Below are 23,731 nucleotides of genomic sequence, written 5' to 3' on the forward strand. Positions count from 1 at the left end.
TTTATTCTCTGGCCAGTTTGTCTATGGATGAAAAATCCAAGTTCCAGGGAGGAGAAAAACCCTGTCATCTTAATATATGATTAGCTGCTTATCTTCAATGAAAGCTTTTAAATTCATTTTAAAATCTGATTTTAAAGTGAATTTTAGTCTACTTAATTTTTTTGTCGCATTTTGTCACACGCACATAATTGCCTTATTTTTATGTATTGAAATTGTTTATCTATTTGTGTTATAGTAATTCTTTTTTATTTTATTTAGCGACAGCACAATGTTCAAAGCTATACTTTGTCGTCGGATCGCAAGTATGTGCTCTTAGTCCAAGAAATTGAGAAGGTCGGCAAATGCATTTTTCCTATTTATAATTTATGTATATTTATTTATATATACATATTTATATATATATTTATTTATGTAAAACTGTTATTTCCTATTCTTGCTAACGTTTACTTGGAGGATTTTGAAACTAAAGCTATATTATCCTTCTCATTTAAACTAAAACTTTGGAAACGTTATGTAGATGACATTTTTATTACTTGGAGTCACAGCCATAAATCTCTCATGGATTTTCTTAATCATCTCAATAAACAGCATCCTAATATAAAATTCACAGTCGAACTTGAATATGACAATTCCCTACCATTCCTGAATATAAAACTTTTACGCTGCTCTGGAAAATTTAGAATCTCCATGTATAGAAAACCTACGCAAACTAATAGATATCTTCACAGTCAGTCCCATCATTTTCCTCCACAAAAACTTGGAACTATTTCTACCTTGGGACATAGAGCACGCTCTCTTTTGAATGACCCAGATTAACATCAAAAAGAAATTAATTACCTCTCTCATGTCTTTAGACAAAATGGAATTCTGATAAAACCATTAAAAAATTTCTTCTAAATCCACCTAGCCACCCCACTGAAGAAATAACTAACTTTAAGAGTAACATCTCCATCCCATACATCAGCTCAGTTTCCAAAAAATTAGCTAAAGTTCTTAAAAAGTATAACTTCAGGACCTTATTCACTACACTTCCAAAAATCCACTCACTAGTAAGCCATCCAAAGCCTTGTCATCATAATCTGAAGTATCCTGGCGTATATAAAATATGGTGTGATTGTAATATCCCTTATTTTGGTCAAACAAATAAATCTATTGAATTACATATGGAGGAACACAAGAGAGACATCTCTTACAAAAGAACACATGCCAGTGCCTTGTCTAGTCATGTTCTTTTCTCGAACAATCCTGATGATGAACACCAGGGTCATTCAGTCTGCTGAGATAAATCCAAAAACATCTTTCGTTGCCATGATGAGTTTGAGAGAAAAATTGTGGAATCCAGAGAAATCATCCTTAATTGTGAACATTTAAATAACAATTTGAGCTACAACATCCCTGATAGTTACTCTGCTGTTGTTCAGTACTGGCGTTTGCGAGAGTCTATGAGAGATAGAGAGAGAGAGAGAGAGGTATAGTCTATTAAGCAGCCTTGAGCATCTTAGGGAAGTTTGGGGTGCAGGAGAGAAGTAGTGTGTTTAATGAAAAAAAGCCAACATTTTTGATGGCTGAGGAAACCTCTATTTAATCTTTAAAGGAGTGCAATAGACCAACCAAGTCTAACTAAAACACGAATGCGCTCGCAGTTTGGGATTTAGCTGGCCAAATTATATTCTTATTGGTTTAAACCAATTTAAAATGCCGGTACAACATGACAGGATTTCATGCTGAGTGGTCATTGCCTGGTTAAATAAAACTCTCAGCTACTTTTGTGAGGGATGAGGGAAAACAGCGAAAAGTCAGTTACTGGAACAAACTCCATCCCAACATCAACATATTTGAAGATTGGCTCCATCAACATAAGAAATATTAATTGGAAAGATATGGAACTAGCAGAAGAACTGGATAAGTACCAGATCAACTGAAACAAAGAAGGCAAAAAAGGATAAGCTTCTTGTAAGCAACAAATACAAGATGTTATGCTCAAGCAATAATAATAATTATTATTATTACCATCATCATTATCATACCACTCTATCATAAAGTCTATCATACCACTCCATACATTAAACTCATCCAGTGTTTTTATCACCACTCTATCAGGCAATGTGTTCCATATCAGGTTTTCACCACCCTATCAGACAATGTGTTCCATACTCCTAACACACTCCATGCAAAACACATACTTCTTACTCTTTTACTCACTACTTTCTTTTCTGACTTCCAGGGATGGCCTCTTGGCTTCGTTCTTATCCCTCATTTTACTGCATGAAAAATCTCCCCACTGCCAATCCAATAATAGCCCTTCAACAGCTTGAGTGTCTATCACATCCCTTCCTTTGTCTTTTACCCACCAAATTCTGCAAGCTGAATGCTCTGTCTTATCATCATAACCAACATTGTGTAGTATATAATTTTCATTATGAATCTCTGCACCTTTTCCAAAATTACGTCATTTCCTTAAAATCCCTTACTGGGATTTTAAGGAAAATTCTTTTATCTCTTGGTCAATGCCCCTCTCAATATTGTAGCAGTTCTCTGAGATGTCTTCACAACCTTTGCAATATATCTTATGAAACTTCAAATTTCTATCTTGAATCATATCAAGATCTCTTGCTTTCTCAGTATAACCAAGTAAGTATGCCTCATCCCATCTATGGATCACAAATTTCAAAACTTAAGGTTTTGAAATTTGTGATCCAAAGCTTCCTTCATATAGTGTGTGTGTGTGTCAGGTGTTGTGCTTAAGTTGTTGGAAAACCTGGTCAGAACTAGGATCCAGAATTGGGTTGACAACAATGATATTATTTTTGATGGATCGCATGGATTTGCTAAAGGGAGGTCATGTTTTAATAATCTGCTTACTTATTACCAGTGGTGCACTCAGGATTTAATCTTGGAGGGGGCCGAGCGCTCAGGATTTAACCTTTGGGGGGGGGTGAGTTGAGTAGACGTTTTACGAATACTCACTACACATCGCATACGACCTATAACTGAGCATCTGCAGTGATCGTTAATTCATAAGTAGCACACAACATAAATAAAAAAAAATGAATTTTAATTAGGAAAAGATTTTTGGAAATTTTTCTAGTGTTTTTTTCCTTTTCTTTGGAGGGTGCCCGGGCCCCTTAGCCCCCCCCCCTCTGGGTGCGCCACTGCTTATTACAATAAGGTGATGACTTCCTTGGACAGAGGAGAAGGATACACAGTAGTATACTTAGATTTTACAAAGGCTTTTGATAGATTACCACATGATAAGTTGAGTCAAAGTAGAACAGATGGGATTGGATATTAGATTAGTGCATTGGATTGGAGACTGGCTATCTGATAGGTATCAGCAAGTTGTGTATGGAGGAGCAATATCCCAGAAGAGAAAAGTCACTAGTGGTGTGCCTCAGGGATCTGTTTTAGGGCCATTGCTGTTCAACCTGTATGTTAATGATATTGGTGAAGACTGAATGGGGATATTCAGTTGTCTGCAGATGATACAAAGTTGGGACGAACTATGAAGTGTAGAGATGTTGTAGCCTTACAAGACTTGAATAAATTGAGTGAATGGGCACAGGAATGGGGATGAGAGTTCAATATTGCAAATGTAAGGTTTGAAATTTGGGAAACAAAGATGGGATGTAGAATTTATGCTTGGTGGGGACATTTTTGGAGGTGGAAGAAATAAGAGATCTTGGGGTCATAGTGGATAAGGATCTGAAATTTAGGGGATGCATTGCCAAAATTGTGAGGACAACACAAAGAATTCTGGGAATGATGTGGACCACACTGACTTGTAAAAGTAAGGAGATTCTTGTTCCATTATATAGCTTTGATTAGGCCACACCTGAATTATTGTGCACAGATTTGGTCACTTGGTTTTCAAAAGGATGAAGAGATGTTGAAAGGGTCCAGAGGTGACTGACTAAGGTGGTTTCTGATCTCTAGATGTCAAATATGAGGAAAGGTTGAGAAGATGTAGTTTACAGAGACTAGTAGATAAGAGGAAGAGGGGTGACATGATAGAGATCTACAAGTTAGTAAGGGGTGTTGTTATAGGATCGATGTTTGAGAGGTTTACGGAAAACGGTGGGAGATCAGGGGAGAACCAGAGGTCATCCCTGGAAACTGTATAAGGAAGGTGTGAACAGGGGAGTGAGAAGCAGGTTTTTTGCATGCAGAGTTGTGAATGATTGAAATGCCTTGCCTGAGAGTGTGGTGTTGGTTTGAGTTTTTGAGTGTGTTTAAGGTGTGGTATGATGAGCTGTGTGTATGACAAAAGGATTTCCTAGATGAGCCTTTGACTCCATGGGATCTTGAGATGATAATAATAAAATAATAATCTCAAACAGCTGACTATCTCCCTGTAGTTCTGTTAATATCATTGATGTAAAGATTTAACAGTAGCATTCCCATTACTGAAACTTGTGGAACTACAGCTCATCATACCACACCTTAAACAAACACTCAAATTCTCTGCCGACATGCATAGAATTTCCATTCCCTAACTGTCCAACTCCCTGATACTACTCTCCCATATCCAACTCTCAAATATCTAGCAGAAAGCAAGTTTCCAGTCCACTAACTCGTGTTGTTGTTATTATTATTATTAAGAGAGACCTCCAGGGAGTCAGTGACTCATCAAGGAAGGCCACAACTACATGCACCAGCTATCATACTTGTTCTTGAATTCATTGACTCTGCTTGCACACACACACGCAAACAACATCCAATGGCAATCCATTCCAATCATGCACCACTCTGTGAGAGAATAATTTATCCCTAACCTCCATCTTGACAGCATTCAAGATATCCATTTTCCCATGCCTGCAATTCCAGCCTATTCAGTTCATTCTTCGAGTACTCTGTCAGCCATATTCCTGATTACCCTATCTATCTTTGCATCATCATCAAATCACATGTCAAATCCTTCCCAATATCGTTAATGTACAGATTAAATAACAGTGGACAAAGGACTGATCCTTGTAGTACACCACTGGTTACCTTAAAAACACGTGCTGTTATCCAGATGTTGCAACTTAAATACCAAGTGGTCATCCACCCTTAAAATGCCTTCACGAAATCCAAAAAATGACAGTGTAAGCCTCACCCTCATCCACTGCTCTCATTACTCTATTGTAAAAGTAGCCAGATTACTAAGAGTGTCCCTTTACAAATCCTTGCTGGCCTGCATAAATAATATTGCCCTCATCTGTCTAATTCTGTATATAAGTTCTTACCATTTTCTCCAAATCTTAACAATTACAGAAGAAATACAAACAAAACTATAGTTTGATATCTCCATTCTACTACAACCTTTATACAATGGCACTATCTTAACCTCCTTCCACTATCTTTAAATAGCCTCCTCTTCTACTTTCATTAAACAGCCAAGTTAATGTCATGGTCAGTTCTATGCATTCCCTTAAAACACGTGACAAAATTCCATCTAGTCCACTTTCTCCCGGCCTTACTGACATTTGACATACTCAGTATTCAGAATACATAAAAATAAAAATTTCCATCAACTGAAATCATGTATGATCCTTTCAGAAGTTTGTAAGTCTCAATCATATCACTCCTTCTGTACTTCATTCACTTCTAACTTCACCACTCCTTATTCCTCTAGGTATAAAGCCTGCTGTACAAAGATGGAACACTCTAATAAAATGATCATTAAACAGCTCAGTTGTGTCATCTACATTGGTCACCAGAATCCTGTATTCATTCATCAAGGTAATCCCTCTGCAATTATTTTTCCTCTTACTGCTCATATTCTAATTTTACTTTCCTTACTATACTAGGCACCTTCTTAGCCTTAGCCTTATATTCCTCAAGCAACTGTTCTCCACCTCTCTTTATGTGTCTTCATACCAAGTTGTCTACTATTTCAATTTAAGTTACTTTATCTTCTTCACTTTCTTCTTAATTTCTTAAGTATCTCTCATGCACTACTGATCTCTCTTCCTTCAAATTCTTTATTCATTGTACTGCCGCAAGCTGGTTTCTAAGTCTATGATGGTTGCTCACCTTATAATTCTATTATAATTCCTTATAATTTCTTCTTCTTTGATACTGCTATATGCCTGTTCATCCTCCAAGTTATGACTAGTCACTCTCATCAATGGGGGGGGAGAGTATGTATCTCAGTCAGTCAGATCCTCTGATGCTATGACCAAATCCAGAACTCTTGATCCTCGTGTTCCCTCCACTACATGCTGCCTAAGACAATTGTCTCTCTATAAATCCAAAAATTCAGTTCCCTTATTACTACATGCTGTGTCCTATTCCCAGTTTATATTGCTATAGTTGAAATACCAAATGATGATTACTCGCTTTGCACTTGCCAAGCTAATTTGCCTAAACATTTCACTGTCTATATTTCCTAGTCTATAGCAATATGCCACTAAATATTTTTTCTTATAAACTTCTGTCTCACACCGTATACTCTCAAAGGCATTAGCATCATTTCCACTCTGATTCTCCACCATGATATCTATCTCCATTCAAACGAATGGAGAAAACACAGTTTATCTCTCATCATGAGTCATGCTCCACTATTGCATTTAGCTTTCCTATCCTGCCAAAATATGATATACCTTTCAATTTTTATCCCTGTTAGAACCAAATTAACCAAATTTCATTGATGCCAACAGTCTTTGGAGAGACTAAGTCAAACAGTGCCACAGACTCATTCCCTTTATTCCTAATGTTCCTAGTATTTGTATACAGAAAGTCATTTCTCAAGCCACTATCTCCATGAGGCTATCCCTATTATGTTCCTCCCTTGAAATTCCAGTTCCTAGCATACCAACTTCTCTAGAAAACAACAGTCTCTTCAATTGCCTGCACCCCAGGGCCGTACTTACACTTTTCCCGAGGCAGGTGGGATCCGAGACGCCAAAGTTCTACCAGGCAAGCACTCCTCTTGCCTTCTACTCTGCACCCCCCTTCCCTGAATCATCAAATATCAAATAAACATGACACTTCAAACAGATTCATTCATTCTTCTCTCACTCATCCCTGACGCTTTCTGCTTCCAATCTCTTTTGCAGTTGCCCTTCTTCTTCTTCTTCTCATCTGTCTATCCCTTGCTCCTGTGCTCTCTCTCTCTCTCTGTCTTGACTTTTTCAATTTCCTCTCTTCCCTTATCTCTCTGTCTCTTGCCTTCTCTTCCTTATCTCTCTATCACTTGTCTTCTCTTCCTTACTCTTTCATTCCCTTCTCTTATGCTTACCCTCATTCTCCTCACTGTTCAACCTCTCCAGACTCTGGATCTCTTCTTTCACTCTCCTCAGTTCAATCTTCATGCCTTCCATCTCCTTTTTCAGCAGTTATTTCTCTCTCCACATATTCTGCTTTCAACTGACACACACACACAAGGTCTTTGGATTGTGTTACTTGAAAATTGTGCTCTGTTTATAATGCTTTAAAAGTGATTTCACTTAACTATCTGCCTCAAAAAGAAAGTTTAGCAATAAGTCTTGAAGGACTGAAGGTTGCTAAACCAACCGTAAGTATTCTACTCATTTCAAAAAAAAAAAAAAAAGTTTCCTGTACTTTAATATTTACCATATCAGGCATTAGCAGCCAACATATAGCCTTCATACTCCATGTCTGCAGTATGAAGCAAAGATGGTGGCAACAAAACAGAGTGACAACAAAGTGCTATGAGTCTCATTACTAGATAGACCTCTTGAAACTTTAAAATGCCAAAGCTGAAAGCTAGACAAGTGATTTTTGTTGCCAGTGGACTCATGTCAATTGTGCCAAAATTTTCTATGCCTCCCCAGTGTTAAATAGTTCCTAAACCTTGACAAGCTCATGTATAGCTGGAACAGCACCTTATCATGCTCAATGAAACCTTCTCGTGGAAGGTTTCATTCAGAAGTTCAATCTTCATGCCTTCCATCTCAACTTTCAACCACCCTGACACAATTAAAAAAAAAAAAAGCTCAAAGCATTCCATGAACGGCATTTCAAAATTAACATGTCTAGTGAAAATAATGCCAGCAAGCTTCATGATCTCACTGCTTTATCAGTCCAAGACACGATTGAGGCAGAAAATGAAAAAAAAAAAAAAGTACAATGTCGTCATCTTAAATTTCCATTCAGAAACTAATGCAACGCTAAATGATGATATTTTCAGGCTCTCTGAGCAATGCAAGTTTGACCCCAAGAAAATTGTCAGGTGTTACTGCTTTGGTCCCATGATTACATGGAGAGATGGAACAAACATCCTGTGCTTAATAACAGTTTAATAATACCCAACAAGCAGATCAGCATTCATATTGGCCATAAACAGCAAGTCAGAGGGCACCAGCCATGCATCACATGTATGAGCCTGGCCAGATCTGATGTATGCACAGTGTAAAGAAAGGAGACAATTACAAAAAGAACTGGAAGAGAAACATCAAAGTAGAGACAAAACAAAGCATGGACAATTGATGATGATGTAAAGGACTGGTGTGAAAAGAATTTGATTTCAGTCATCTGGCAATGGACAAATGGCAAAGAATGCTGAAACAAGCATCAGACTTGGATCCATGTGCACTGATGATGATGATGTATAGAAATGGGTAGATGAGGTGTGATTCTTTGAAGAGACCTTTGGATTTGTTGAAGGGTAATCTTGTTTTATTAGTCTGGTCACCTTTTATAATAAGGTAACAAGAGTAGTTGATGAGGATAATACCTATATGGTGGTATTTCTGGGTTTTCAAAGATATTTGAGAGATTGTTACATGATGAACTGATATTTAAGTCAGAATGAATAATAACTTTGGATAATCATCAGACTGGATAGTTAATTAGACTCTCCATCAGACCTAAAAGAGTTTTATATGGAGGAAGAGAAAGGTTACATACAGGATTTTACAGCACTCAGTAGGTAGTGAGGTCATCATTATATATTTTGTTATGTTTGATGTTGTGAATGGATTCTAGAGGAAGATTATTATTATTCAGGCCTCCATGGAGTCAAAAGACTCATCGTGGGAGGCCCTTCCTAGGAAACAAAGTCTATCATACCACTCCTTGAACTCATTGACCATTCTTGCTCTCACCACTCTATCAGGCAATGCATTCATGGTTCAACTACCTTCCATGAAAAGAAACCACTCCTCACCCTCTTGCTCACAGCTTCCTTTCACAACTTCCAGGGATGGTCCCTTGTCATCGTTCCTTCCTGCTTTTCCACCAAGCAAAAGAACTCCCCCAGGTGTGAACTTAAGAAGGATTATTAGAAAAAGTGCTGATGTACTATTCAGGAAAAAAGTAGACAAAATAGTAGGGATGACCATTTGATGTGATTAAGTGTAATAAGAAGGAAACTGGAAGGGACAAAGTGATTGTACAGGACAGATAACAAAACTGAATGCTGTTGACTTGACTTATATGCAGATATTCTACAGCAGAGGTGGGCAACCCCATGGGCATTGGCCTCATGTGGCCATTGGACAACTTAGTTTTGGCCAACAGTGTGTTTGGAAAAAGTTAAAATTAAATTGATTATTTTATTTTATTTGTATTATAAAATTATTTTTTGTACATTTTAATTGGTAAAATCTTATTTTCTTAATTTGCGAGTTTAGAAATTAATTTTTTCCGACATTTATTTTTTTATTGTAAATTTGGTAATATGCTGCAACTGCACTGCCTCGAGCAATCGTTTTCATACATGACTCAGTACATTTTGTGGCAGTAGGTTGGCTTAGTTGTTTTTCAGCAGGTGTAGGTAGGTAATTGTGTATACCTTTTGCATGCTCTTGCAACAGTGATGAATTGAAAAACATGATGTACAGTGTTGTAAAACTGTGAATTATATTAGATGTGGACGCTATCTCATTCATTGATAGTTTGTTTAGTCTTTGAAGAAAAGCAGCAGCTGCATTTTTGATGATCTTACTGATTTTACAAATGTTAAGATGGTTAAGTAGAATAAAAGTCTTGGTACGATTTACTTACCTTCTCTGTCACTATCAGCGTGGGTTTCTTAAAGGGAGGTTGGTTTATCGATTTAATTATGTACTATAACAAGGTGACAAATGTAACTGACAAGGGATAGGCACATACAATGTGATATACTTAGATTTTGCAATGGTTTTTGCAGAACAAATTGGTAACTAAATTGTAACAGATAGGATTGGATGTTAAATTAGTAAATTATTTCATAGGTGATTAGCTGTCAGATAGATATCAGCCAGTTGTATATGAAGGATGCAGTATTCCAAAAGAGGAAAGTCACTAGTGCTGTGCTGCTGTTTTGGGGCCATTGTTGTTTAACTTGTATATTACTTATATTGGGATCAGTTTGATTGTAGATATACAATTGTTTGCTGATTATCCCAAAATTGTGAAGTACAATGAGGAATCAAGTAGAATGAAGACTGAATAGATTGTATGAGTGGCCAAGTGAGTGGAACTTCAATTCACTGTTGCAAAGTATAAGGTTCAGAAATTTGGTAGGCAATAATGGTAAGCAAAGTATATTCTTGGTGTGGAATTTTGCAGGAGATTGAGGAGATAAGAGACATAGGAAGATAAGAGAAGTTCGAGGTTCACATTGCACAAGCTATGAAGTCATCATATCAAATTATGATGTGATGACTTCACATTAAGATCTTTTTGTACAGAGAGGAAAAAGTTTTGGTTCCATTGTGTAAGGCCTTTATCAGGCTTCGTATGGAATACTGTGCACAAATTTGGTCCCCTGGTTTCCATGATGATGAGAGTATATTAGAAAGGATTCAGAGAAGACTAAGTGGTAACGTGGGATTATTTTGAAGATAGATTGAGGGAATGCAGTTGCAAGGCATTGTGAATAAGAGGTAGAGAGGAGGATGTGATTGAGACATTTATGTTGGTAAGGTGTTAATGTGGAAGAAATTTTTCATAGATTAGGAGGGAAGGGGGAGTGGAACAAGAGGCCATCCCCTGGAAACTATAAGAAGGATGTGAACAAGGGGGGGGGGGGTGTAAGGAGCAGGTTCTTTGCATGAAGAGTAGTTAAGTGGAGTGCATTATCTGACAGTGTTATGATTGCAGATACATTGAATGAGTTTACAGTACAGTTTGATAAGTTTTATGTGTAACACTGTGTATCTCTGACAACTAATCTTTGACTCTATGGAAGACGGATGTTAATAATAATAACAATAATAATAACAAACTACCAGAAATGTTGGATATCAAATATTGTTATTTTTCATATCAGACACAAATATCATATTTAATGCCAAATGAAATTACTATTTAATTAGTATCAAGAATTTAAATGAATTGTTAAATAATGCATTGCAAATTTGATAATTGGCATGATTATCTTATTATTTTTAATAAGAATAATCATGTCTACAAAACATTTAAAAATGAGAGGAATCCAATTATCAGCTTTTTAAAACACTGATCAACCCAAAACAAAAGATCTCTGGTGACTAACTGAAGATTTCAATGCTTTTGAACAGATCCTGCCAGGATCTGTTCAAAAATGAAAACTTGGATTTTCATTTTTGGATATTTTGTGAGTACAGGTAGTCCTCGACTTACGACAGGGTTACATTCCAATCATAATTCCATCTTACGTACTTACGTATCTTCGTAAGTCGATTCTGACATAAGTTGAGGACTTTTGTTAATTCTTGATTTGTTTGATTTCTGTTATAATATTTTCATAAATTAGGTTTCTAATTAACTTAAAATGGTTAAAAATGTATAAACTTATATAAACATTTATAAATTATTTATTAGCACATACACATATAAATACAAAATTAAGAAAGAAAAATTTAAGAAAAAAATAAAAAAAATACATAAACACATCAAAAATCACCATTTTTTTTTTTTTTTTTTTTTTTTTTTCCTCCTTAACAATTTTGGCAGTTTCAAAATCGGAACTAGCAGCTTCTCCCGTTATTCATATGCTATGTAAGTTAAATCAGCTTTTGAAGCGATAAAACCAACCTGGAAAAAAAAAAAAAAAAAGTAGGTTCGCTGTATTTATCTTCTTGTTGTTTCCTTAAATTGTCAAATAGGCTGCGTGCTTTTATTTGAATCGTAAACAAACTCAGAGGAATATTCTTGTTGATTTGATCATCTATCCATATCATTAAAAGCTTCTCCATTTCAGGAATTAGTCCTCTTTTTTTCGTTAAAATTGTACATTTCGTATTAACTGCCTCAATTATTCTAGATTTATCTTTTATAATTGTTGAAACAGTTGATTGCGGTAGTTTTTCTTCTTGTGCTATTTCACCAACTTTCTTTCCTTTGTCTTATGCTTTAATCACCTTCATTTTAACATCTAAACTTAAAGCTTTCATCGCCTTCTTTTTTATGTTGGAATTTTCATTATTAGTATTACTTCTCTTACTGAACAGGATAGGGTTACAACGAGATACAAAAATTGCAACGAGAGAAACGAACACTTCGACTGCTGATTAGCAACTAACCTGCCAAAGGCTGTGAAGTTAAAAGTGGGTGAATCATAGCAGTGGCTATTGCGTATTATTGATAGACTGTGCTTGGCGACACTGCAATGCATATGCAAAAGTAATGCAATATATGTATGGCGGCAAAGTAAAATTAGAGTATTTTTAATAATTTTTGGCCGTCGTATGTCGAATCGTCATAAGTCGAGGACTACCTGTATTTGAGAAGTAAGCAGTTCAAATCATTCATTTGGAATTCAGTGTATGTTCAGTGACTTGACTTCTCATTAAGCTATCTTCCCCCACCTTTTTTTATTTGTGAAATTTAACTGTCTTGTCTACTTAGAATTTAGAATTGCATATCTTCAGCATGAGAGCGTTTGGAAGAAATATAAATAATGACCCAAATCCATTTTCTCTAATTTCATTAGTTAACTAGAAGTCATGTTTTTTGTTTATCCCCAAATTGTGATATGAATATTTGATAATGAGTAGTTATACTGTTTGACACACTATTATTAGTCTATGTCTTTAACCATATTATGTCACAATGACATGTTAATCTCCATGTTCTTAATAGTGAGTAATTTATGACTTTCAACCACCCTGAAAAAATCCTAATAATTGAATAAATCTAGATTAATTATTTTCTAAAGAAAATAATACTAGGAATATTCTTTTTTTTTTTATTTATCTTTTTTCTTTTCAGGTGTATAGGCACACATTTCTAGCAAAATACAAAATTTACAATATCAGCAACGAGTAAGTGTATTTAATTACTGTCTTTCTAAAAGTTTAAATGTAATTCAAAATATAATAAAATTATACTGCACTACGTAGAACCTATTATAGTAATAATGTAAATTATTTAAATCATTAAATTTTATAAATAACACACACACACACACACACACACACACACACACACACACACACACACACACACACACACACACACACACACACACACACACACACATTTATATATAAAAGAATCTCATTCACAGAAAGGTTGCAAACCTATAGTGAATGAGAATTTATGCAGTAATAGTGTTGTGAGCAAGCTAAGGATTAGATAACTTGAAGCCTTGCTCTAAAGACTGAATGTGGAACTTTTTTTTTCAAGCTACTTCAAGCCTTCCAATTTATTGTTGCAAAGTGGTGCTCTCATACCAGATGATGAACTTTATCGATCACCTATCATAAACATCCATGCTCACAGTGGATTTAAGCACACAGCCTGTTTGGAGAGTAGGTATGTTACCTATTCAATCAACCAGGCTGACAGCACTCCCTCTCCATACACAAGCACTCTTTCAATTTCTCCTACCCTACTCTTCCCCATATCACCTCACACTTCCTCAAATCTCCTATTCAGCACAATCATCACTCTCCTTTTCAGCAGGCCCCCTGTAGCTCACTTGGTTTCAGTGATGCCCTTTGGTTGAAAAGACCTGGGTTCAAATCATCCCATCTAGGATGTGAAAAACCTTTATCAGGTCTTTCAACTGAAAGTGAATTAGCTGGTTTCATATGGGGGGGGGATTTTTCCTCCTGGAAACCTGTAAAATAGGATCCAGCTATTAGAACACATGGAATTACCAGACAAATACACTGACCTCATAGCCTGAGTTGCTTTGACTATAAATTCAAATCAACCAATTCTCCCTTCTAGCAACAGTCTCTCCAATTGGCTCACACCAAAAGCATTTAAATGCAGTCTGTCTCTCTTATAGTTCCATCCATCTCTCAAACTCATTCTACACATTCACAAACTGCACTCTTTTCTCTTCATACACCTTTGTTAACATAGTATTCATGATCTCAGTATGTCTCAATTTATCACTGTTTTACCAAGCAACATACTGACTACCTGTCCTTGCATGCTGATCTTTTACTCTCCTCATAACATCCATTCTCCCATACTTTTGGTTTCTAATCACTTTATTTGATACCACTACTAACAATCTCTCTCTCTTATTTACATTCATTTTCTCAATCTCTCTGTTAATTCTGCTTACAAGAAAACAAACTTCTCATTCAATACTTCTAATAATCTGCATGATGCTGTATGGAGCATCACTTTCTAATCATTCATTACCTCTTTCATATGGCTATCTTTCTTTTTGTTCATCCTCACCCTTCTGTGCACATCCAGTTCTCTTATTTTTCTTCCTACATGTGCTCTATCCCTTGCCTCATCTTCACCAATTTCACCTTTAAATCTCAAATCACTAATATACTAACAATCACACACTGTTTCTTTTACTAGTCTTGCCAACTTTCTTATGTATCAGTCGCATTTTCTTTCTCCATAAGCTTCCATATCTACACACTCAGTCTCGCATTCTCCTTTCTGTCCACCACCACTACTTTACTCACAATCCTATATACTCTGCATCACTTTTTAGTCTAACATTGCTTATCCATATTCTTTAATAAATTTAGTTTAATCCTTTATCTAAGTGTGAGCAAAAAAAGTTTGCACCTGAAAGTATCTTCAGGACTGGAGTGAGGTAGTACAACATCGGGCAACTCGTTGCAAAGGTGGAGCAAGCTAACATCACTCCTATCTCAGTATCTCCCATAATGCAAAACACATCTCCTAGCAGATATGTATAATGTTATGCATTAAGGGAAGGGCCACTACTCAGACTAGTTTCGCCCTTTATTGAGGTCTCTTCAGTGGGAGCCAGGCCCAAGTGGAGATACCAGGCAGAAGCATTAGCAAGGTCATCTCTACCTATAGGAGTTGCCAAATGCTGTGCCACCTTTTTATTAAATTACTCTGGATGGTCACCCTTCCCTTAATGCATAACATTATACATATCCGCAAGGAGATGTGTTTTGCATTATGGGAGATACTGAGATAGGAGTGATGTTAGCTTGCTCCACCTTTGCAAAGAGTTGCCCGATGTTGTACTACCTTACCCCAGTCCTGAAGATACTTTCAGGCGCAAACTTTGTTGCTCACACTTGGATAAAGGATTAAACTAAATTTATTATAGTCTAACCAAGTGAAAAATAAACTTTCAATATCCATATTCTTATCTATCTTTCTTTCATGGCAGCATATACCATTCTTGAAAAATCCATGATTCTCATGTTACTCATCTTTATTGACATCATCTGGTGTGATGACTTCACTCTCACCACCATTTTGTCTCAGACTGACGAATAAAGAAACACACACACACAATATTGACTTAAAATTCACCAAACACCATGTATTACTCTCAGCTATCACAAAAGAAATTTAGTTTGAATCTACAAGATATTACATAATAAATAATAAAATTAAACAAATGTTATTGCTGCTCATACAACCACAGTCTTCTTACACTTGCCTCCTATAATGGGTAAACTTAGTGGAATTGATTCTCAGTATTTATTGCAACTGTTGAGGACTGTCAGAATTTGTATAGAGTAAAAAGAATATTATTGGAATAAATTAGGCGAAGCAAGGGATCTGGGGGTGATGATTGACAGAAACCTGAAATTCAGGGAACATATTGCAAAGGTGGCAAAGGTAACCAAGAGGATTGCTGCAATATTGAGAAGGACGATGACCTTCAGAGATAAGAGTTGTTAAGAGCTGTGGTCTGATCAGAGCTTTATACAGCTCTGATCGGACCACTTGGACTATTGTTCTCCATTTGGTCCCCCATGATTTGAAGGGGATAAATTAACTGCAGAATGGGTGCAGAGGTGGATAACAAAGATGGTATAAGTACTGCACAATGTTAGTTATGAAGAGAGGCTGAGGAAATATAGATTGCAGAGTTTGGTAGATAGGAGAGGTCATGTGATTGAGACTTTTAAACTGTTGAGAGGTAGTTACAGGGTTAACACTGGAGAGTTCTTTCGCTGGGTGGAACAGGAAGAAGGGGGCCATCCCTGGAAGTTACGAAAGGAGGTCTGTAAGCAAGAGGGTGAGGAATGGTTTCTTTGCATGGAGGGTGGTTGAACTGTGGAATGCATTGACTGATAGTGGTGAGAGCATGAACAGACAATGAATTCAAGGAGCAGAATATAGACGTATTTTCTAGAATTTGGCCTCCTGCGATGAGTCTTTTGACTCCATGGAGACCTGAATAATAATAATAATAAAGAAATACAAAAAAGCAATTTAAAAATTAAATTATTACTATTTATAATTGTTTTACACATGAATTGGAACCTTCATACTACTACTAATAATAATACTTTGTGGTTCCATAAAAATTCACCATTCACCAAAAACAGTTAACTGAACAGCAATTTATTGAACAACAATTTAATGAATGGCAATTTTATCAAATAAATAATTTGTTGAACCACTGTTTATCACACATCAGTTCATCACAAATGCAATTGATTGAAAAAACAATTCAACAAAAATTTTTTCAATGAATTCTTTCACAATTCATCGAAAGATTAATTTTCTTATGAACTATTGTTTAAAAATGTTCAGTAACAATAGCTAACGTTACTCAAGATACAGACAACATATGCAAGTAGTCATTGAGATGTAATAATTATTTTGTTGCATTTTAGAACTAGTTTTCTGAAAGTATATATACTGTTTCATTGTGTTCGTAGTGATTTATCTCTAGACAACAAATTTCGTTCTACCTAATTTTGTCACAACAATGGACAGATTAAAATCAAAACTGACAAATTTTAATATAGATCTTAATTATAAAATTTCATTAAATTTCATCCAGCCAGAGTGGAATTACTAATATCATCTCAAAAATTCTTTACAAAAATGCAATAAAAGTGATCCAGTTGGAACTAAAACTGAACTACGTAGATCACTTCTTGTACAGACAACTTCTTCGAACTCCACTAAACCAGAAAGTTATTGTGATATATAATTTCGACATGTTGTTCCTTTGTTTCCCCCGAATATAGTTGAACTGAAGACTGGAATGGTTCAACAAATTTTTGTAAAAATTTCAAATACCAGTTCTGAGTAAAATTCATCCCATATAACTGGTGTGTGTATGGAATTCACATACTAATATAATAGTAATAATAATGGAGCCTCTGTACTTCAGTCAGTATAAACGAAGCCCTTTAGCTGAAAGACTTGAGTTCAAATCCTGTCTATGACATGTATAATTATTATCAGTCCTCTTCAACTGAAGGCCTCACATAGAGATGACAGTGTTTTCCTTCTGGAAACAGCAAACCAGCCCCACAAACACATATTTACAGACAGGAAACACTTATTGGACAAGAAAGACAATAGGAAACTATGTTGTTCCATAATTATTCCCTAGTAATGTAGCATTGCTATCCCACCAACCATTAGGTGGATGAGAGAGGATGATGGGGGGGGGATAATAATAATAACCATTGTTATTGCTACTACAAGCAATAATAATAATGCACCTATTATTAACAATAATAATTAGTAGTAATAGATGCCTTTAATTAGGAATGCAAAGTTTTCATGTGATAAAGTATCGATGTTGATATAAAGATTCTTTACATAATCTTTTCCAGATTGTGCAAAATGCATAAAATACACGAAACACATATATAGTAGTCTTTCCCTTATCAGCAGACGATATGTTCCAGGTACCCTCAGTGGATACCTGAAACTGCGGATAGTACCGAACCCTATATATACTATGCTTTTTCCTATACATACATACCTATGATAAAGTTTAATTTATAAATTAGTCACAGCAAGAGATTAACAACAATAACTAATAATAAAATAGAACAATTATAACAGTATACTGTATGAAAAGTTATGTGAATGGCATCTTAGCAATCTCAGCATGTGATTTTTTTCTTTCCTTACGAAGTCGAGCACTTTCACCTTTTCACTTGAAAGAAGCACTTTATGGCTTCTTTTAGACACATCCGAATTGCCAGCATCACTACTCTTGTGCTTTGGGACCATTATTTAGTAAAAAAAAAAAAAAAAAAGGGGTTACTTAAGCAAGCACTGTGATACTGTGACAGTCAATCTAATAACCAAGATACCTACTAAGTGACTAACGGGCAAGTAGTATATACAGTACAGTGTGGATATGCTGAACAAAGGGATGATTCACATCTTGAGCAGGACAAAGCAGGTTGGTGCAAGATTTCATCATGCTACTCAGAATGGCGCACAATTTAAAACTTATGAATTATTATTTCTGGAATTTTCCATTTAATATTTTTGGACCGGAGTTGACCGCGGGTAACTGAAACCATGGAAAGCAAACCCGCTGATGGGGGGGACTTCGGTACTGATTGAAAGGAATACCCCCACCCACCCAAAAAAAAAAAAAAAAGAAAAAAGAAAAATTACCACACATCTAATATACATGGTGGTTCAAAATTCCATGTACAAACTTTGAGGGGAGGTAAAGAACATCAAAATCAACCATATTCACATAGGAAAGCATGTCATGCCACCCAAAAGTGATAGGTGGCGCTGTTCGCCAGTGCTCCAGGTTAGCAATTGGGCTTTCGACGAAGAACATGCAGCATTTTACGAATGCTGAGATGGCAGACATGCAACACATTATTTTGGTTGCGCATTTGCATCATAATTTGTGTGACTATGGATCATTCAAGGATTGCAGGCATGATAGTGGGTGTCCACGATCAACGTGAAATCTGCCATGGAAGAGGAGGTGTTGCATGCGATGGACAAGAATCCAGAGACAAGCACACATGCCATTGCCTCTGCTATTGATCCAGTGTATTGAGCATTTTGCACTCTGAGTCCTTACATCCATTTCATCTGCAACGGGTCCAGTTCCTGATGGCCGAAGATTATCCTCGATGTGTGGAATTTGCACAGAGGTTTCTGCAGAAAAGTGCCATAGACCCGAATTTTCCAACTTGTGTTTTGTTCACGGATGAAGCTTCGTTTACTTGCGAATGGGTCTTCAATCACCACAATGCTCATGTGGGCCCATGAGAACCCACATGCTGTGCAATCATATGTTGCACAACAATGCTTTGCCATTAATTATGTGCAGGTATCGTTGCTGACTGTTTAGTCGGCCCATACCTGTTACCACCCCGACTGGACTCCCAGATGTATTGGACCTTTCTGGAAGAAGTTCTGCCGGATTTACTGAATAATGTTCCAATGACTATGCATCAGCAGATATGGTTCCAACACGACGTGGCTCCAGCCCATTTTGGCATTTCTGTGCATCAGTATTTGGATAGATCCTTTGGGGCTCAATGGATTGGGCATAGTGGACCCATAGCATGGCCCCCTACGCTCACCTGATTTATCGAGCATTGATTTCTTTCTGTGGGGGACCCTTAAAGCCATGGTGTGCAAAATGCCCGTTGCCTCTGACATGGACCTCGTGGCAAGAATCGCCATCGCTGCTGCTAATATCCAGGAAACTCCAGATATTTTTGAAAATGTACGGCAATCAATGCGTCGTCAGTGTCAGACATGCAGCACTGCTAATGGTTGTGACTTTGAACACCTGATGTGAAACCATATCATGTATCCAACTACTATTGGACTGTTCAGTTACACCTAATAAAGTTTTTTACACTACTTACTGCCTTATGTTATTTCTTTATCTTTGTGTCCCCCTGTTAATACCTTCTGGTGGCATTTCCAGTCATGCTTTCCTATGTGAATATGTTGATTTTGATGTTCTCTACCTCCCCTCAAAATTTGTACGTGGAATTTTGAACCACCTTGTTAATCCAATAAAAACTGCGGTTCTTTCTGATAAATGCACTTCACATGTCTTATAATTCATTTTTCAATGAACTGATCATTTGATGATTTGTAGTTTCAGCGAATTGTGACTTTTTGGTGAATTGTTGGTTTTTGATGAATTGGTTCTTCAAGAAATTGCCTTTCAATTAATTGCTTTTTCAGTAAATGTATTTCAATGAACTGTCTTTCAGTTTGTGCATTATTTGATTAATTGTTTTTTCAATAAATTGTTTTCAGTGAATTTTCTGGATACCATGCTTCATAGGTAAACGAGAATTGATCTGAATATCAAAGTGATACTTAATTAAAAAGATATTTTTTGTCATGTTCTGATTTTTAGAATACTTTCATTTTCAGTAGTGTTATTTGGAAATGTTGAATTAAAACTTTTATGGCTTCAGAACTTTTTTTTTTATTCATTTTAGTAAGCTGTATTCCACAAGTGAAGAAGAGGACACAATTTGGTGTCAAGTGGATGACAAAAAATATCAAACAGGAACTGCAGGTGAAAAATAGATTATGGAAGATATTTAAGGAGAGGGGGATGGAGAGCAGATGCATGAAGAATATAAGACTCAGGCCTGGAGAGTGACTAATATGGTGAGGAAGCCAAAACTGGAATATGAGAAGAGATTGGCACTAAGATCCAAAGAAAATCCTATGGAATTTTTTAGTTATGTGGCTAGTAGGAGGAGAAATGATTGTGGAAGAATGACATTGTGGGATAAAATTGGGAATAGAGAAATACTACTTTAATTAATACTAGAGGGATAGGGCAGGTTCACAGTTCAGAGGTACAAGAGGAGAGTGTGTTCCAAATACTGAGCACTCTGGATGTCATGAAAGCTGTGAGACTGGATGGTATTTCACCACGGGTATTGAGAGAATGTGCTAAAGCACTGACAGCTCTATTGACCTGGCTTTTCAGTGAAAGTCTGGCTACGGGAAAGGTACCCAAGAAATGGAAGGAAGGTAAGATAGTGCCATTGCATAAGGATGGTAGCAGACTGGAAGTGTCTAATTATAGGCTAGTTTGTGTGTCATCAGTAGTTGTAAAGGTCTTGGAGAAATTAGTGAGGGACCATATACAGGCGTTGGGCAGATGAGGGTAATGTTATCTGGGAGAATCAACATGGATTTGTTAAAGGACACTCATCTTGAGTAATATGATTGCATTTTATGAGGGTGATGTGAAAAGTTCTTGGATTAACAATGAAAAAACGAATTTATAATTTCTAAATTATTTTTATTTTTCAACATAATCTCCCTTAAGACGATGCTCAGGTGCCATTATCCTATCCCTGTAGTGGTTCTCAGTAAGATCTGCAAAATACCCCTCTACAGCTGCAATCACCTCTTGATTCAAAGAAAAATGCTGACCAGTGAGGAAGAGTTTTAGTTTTGGGAAGAGATAGAAGTCAGAGGGAACCAAATCTGGGGAATAGGGTGGATATTCCAACAATTCATAGTGCAGATCCCTTAATTTTCCCATTGCCAAAACACCTTTGTTGCCAGGTGCATTGTCCTGATAAAAGATGATTTTTTTCTTCTGCAAACTGAGTCTTTTCTCATGAATTCTTTCATCTAGTCTGGTTAAAAGATCAGAATAATATTCTCTGGTTGTTGATTTACCCTTTTCAAGATAATTAATAAAAAATGCCTTTAGCATCCCAAAACACCGATGCCATGAAGGAGAAGAGTGCCCATAAACTTTTATGAACTTTGAATGAATTTCTGTTGGCATTAACCTTCTTTTAAATTAATTTTATAACCACACAATACTCAATTTTATCCATTTCAAGGGACACAGACAACACTTTTTCTTCAGACAGCTGTATAAAACAAACTACTTGATAGAATGACTTGCAATTTCACATGGATGCTTATGACAGATGTACCGACTTAGAAAAAAAAATCTTGCCGATAGTGTTGCCATCTCTGATCGAGGCCGAGAACTTTTCAGACAACTCACATATAATAAAGTGACAAGAGCAGTTGATGAGAGAAAGGCATATATACTGCCATTTTTTCGGATTTTGCAAAGGCATTTGGCAAGGTGCCACGATAAGCTGATATTTAAGTTGTAGCACATGGGTTTAAATGTCGGATTGGCTATCTGATAGGTATCATGAGTGTTGTGTATGGTGGGGAAATATCATGGAGGCAGAAGGTTACAAGTGGATGTTCCACAGAGCTCAGTACTGGGACCTGTATTATTTAACCTTTATATCAATAACATTGTCAATGGATTGCAAGGGGATATTCAGTTGTTTGCAGATGATGTGAAGCTAGGAAGAGTTATTAGTAATAGTACAGATGAGACAGCCCTGCAAGAGGATTTGAATAAAAGACAGATGGGTAAATCTGTATTGGGGTATCAATTTAATGCAGCAAAATGTAAAGTCTTGAAGTTTGGGATACATTGATGGGAGGTTGCATACTCGAGTGGAAGAGCTATACTGGAGGAAGTAGGGGAGATAAGAGATCTGGGGTGATGATTGATAGAAACCTGAAATTTAGGGGGCATATTGCAAAGGTGGTGAAGGTAACCCAGAGGATTGCTGCAATACTGAGAAAGAGGCTGACCTGCACAGATAAGAGTTATCATTCCATTGTATAAGACCCTGATCAGACCACACTTAGGCTATTGTTCTCCAATTTGGTCCCCAGGATTTGAAGGGGATAAATTAACTGTGGAAAGGGTACAGAGGCAGACAACAAAGATGGTTTCAGGACTGTGCAATGTTATAAGGATCTGCTGAGGGAATTTGGATTGCAGAGTTTGGTGAATAGAAGGAAAGGTGATATGATCGAGACTTTTAGAATGTTGAGAGGCAGTTACAGGGTTGACACTGGGAGTTTTCTTTCACTTGGTGGAATGGCATGAAGGAGCGATGACAAGGAGCCATCCCTGGAAGTTACGAAAGGAAGCTGTGAGCAAGAGGGTGAGGAGTGGTTTCTTTACATGTAGCGTGGTCGAACCATGGAATGCATTGCCTGATAGAGTGGTGAGAGCAAGAACGATCAATTAGTTCAAGGAGTGGTATGATAGACTTTGGGTTTCCTAGTAAGATCCTCCCACAATGAGTCTCTTGATTCCATGGAGTCCTGAATAATAATAATAATTTTAGTGCTATATCTTTTGTATTTATGTGGTCAGCAGCTATAGTTCTCCAGTTTATCTGTCTTGTGTTTCTCTTAAGATTTGAAGTTACTTTGTCTGTCTGCTCTGTCATTTATGTAATGTTGACTTACACTGGTCAATCCTCTTAGCATATATCTTCTTTCTAATCTTCTCTTTCATTAAACTGTTTTTTTTTTTAATTTTGTTAAAATAATTTTAAAAACAATGCTTTGATTTCTGTTTAAATTTATGCTAAAGATGAGTAAATGCTTAAGTCTGAATTGTTAACTATATAAGTATATAGGGATTTGCTGATTAAATTTTTTTCTGACTAGTCTTCCTTTTTTCCAGATATATCTCTTCTCTGTTGCCTAATTCATCTGATGCTCAATTTCAATATGTTACATGGGGTCCAAAAGGAAACCAAATAGTAAGCATTAAAATTTCTTTCTAGTTAAGATTTTCTTTTGTAATATAGTGATAAATTATTATTAATATTTTTATTAT

At 36.4% G+C, this 23,731-nt stretch overlaps 1 protein-coding gene across 2 annotated transcripts in view; it reads left to right on the forward strand.

Moving 5' to 3' along the window:
- Positions 1-23,731, forward strand: part of LOC150101779 (dipeptidyl peptidase 4-like) — a 576,437-nt gene that overhangs the window by 329,128 nt on the left and 223,578 nt on the right. For both annotated transcript variants that reach the window (XM_090400235.1, XM_090400236.1), the window contains exons 5-7: positions 259-333; positions 13,123-13,175; positions 23,576-23,654. In XM_090400235.1, the coding sequence (XP_090256361.1) occupies positions 259-333; positions 13,123-13,175; positions 23,576-23,654 (207 nt within the window). The remainder of the gene's footprint in view (positions 1-258; positions 334-13,122; positions 13,176-23,575; positions 23,655-23,731) is intronic.

Source organism: Typopeltis vanoorti, chromosome 11 (assembly GCF_054136105.1).
Source record: "Typopeltis vanoorti isolate ZY-2024b chromosome 11, IOZ_Tvanoo_1.0, whole genome shotgun sequence".
In the NCBI taxonomy this organism is placed as follows: Eukaryota; Metazoa; Arthropoda; class Arachnida; order Uropygi; family Thelyphonidae; genus Typopeltis; species Typopeltis vanoorti.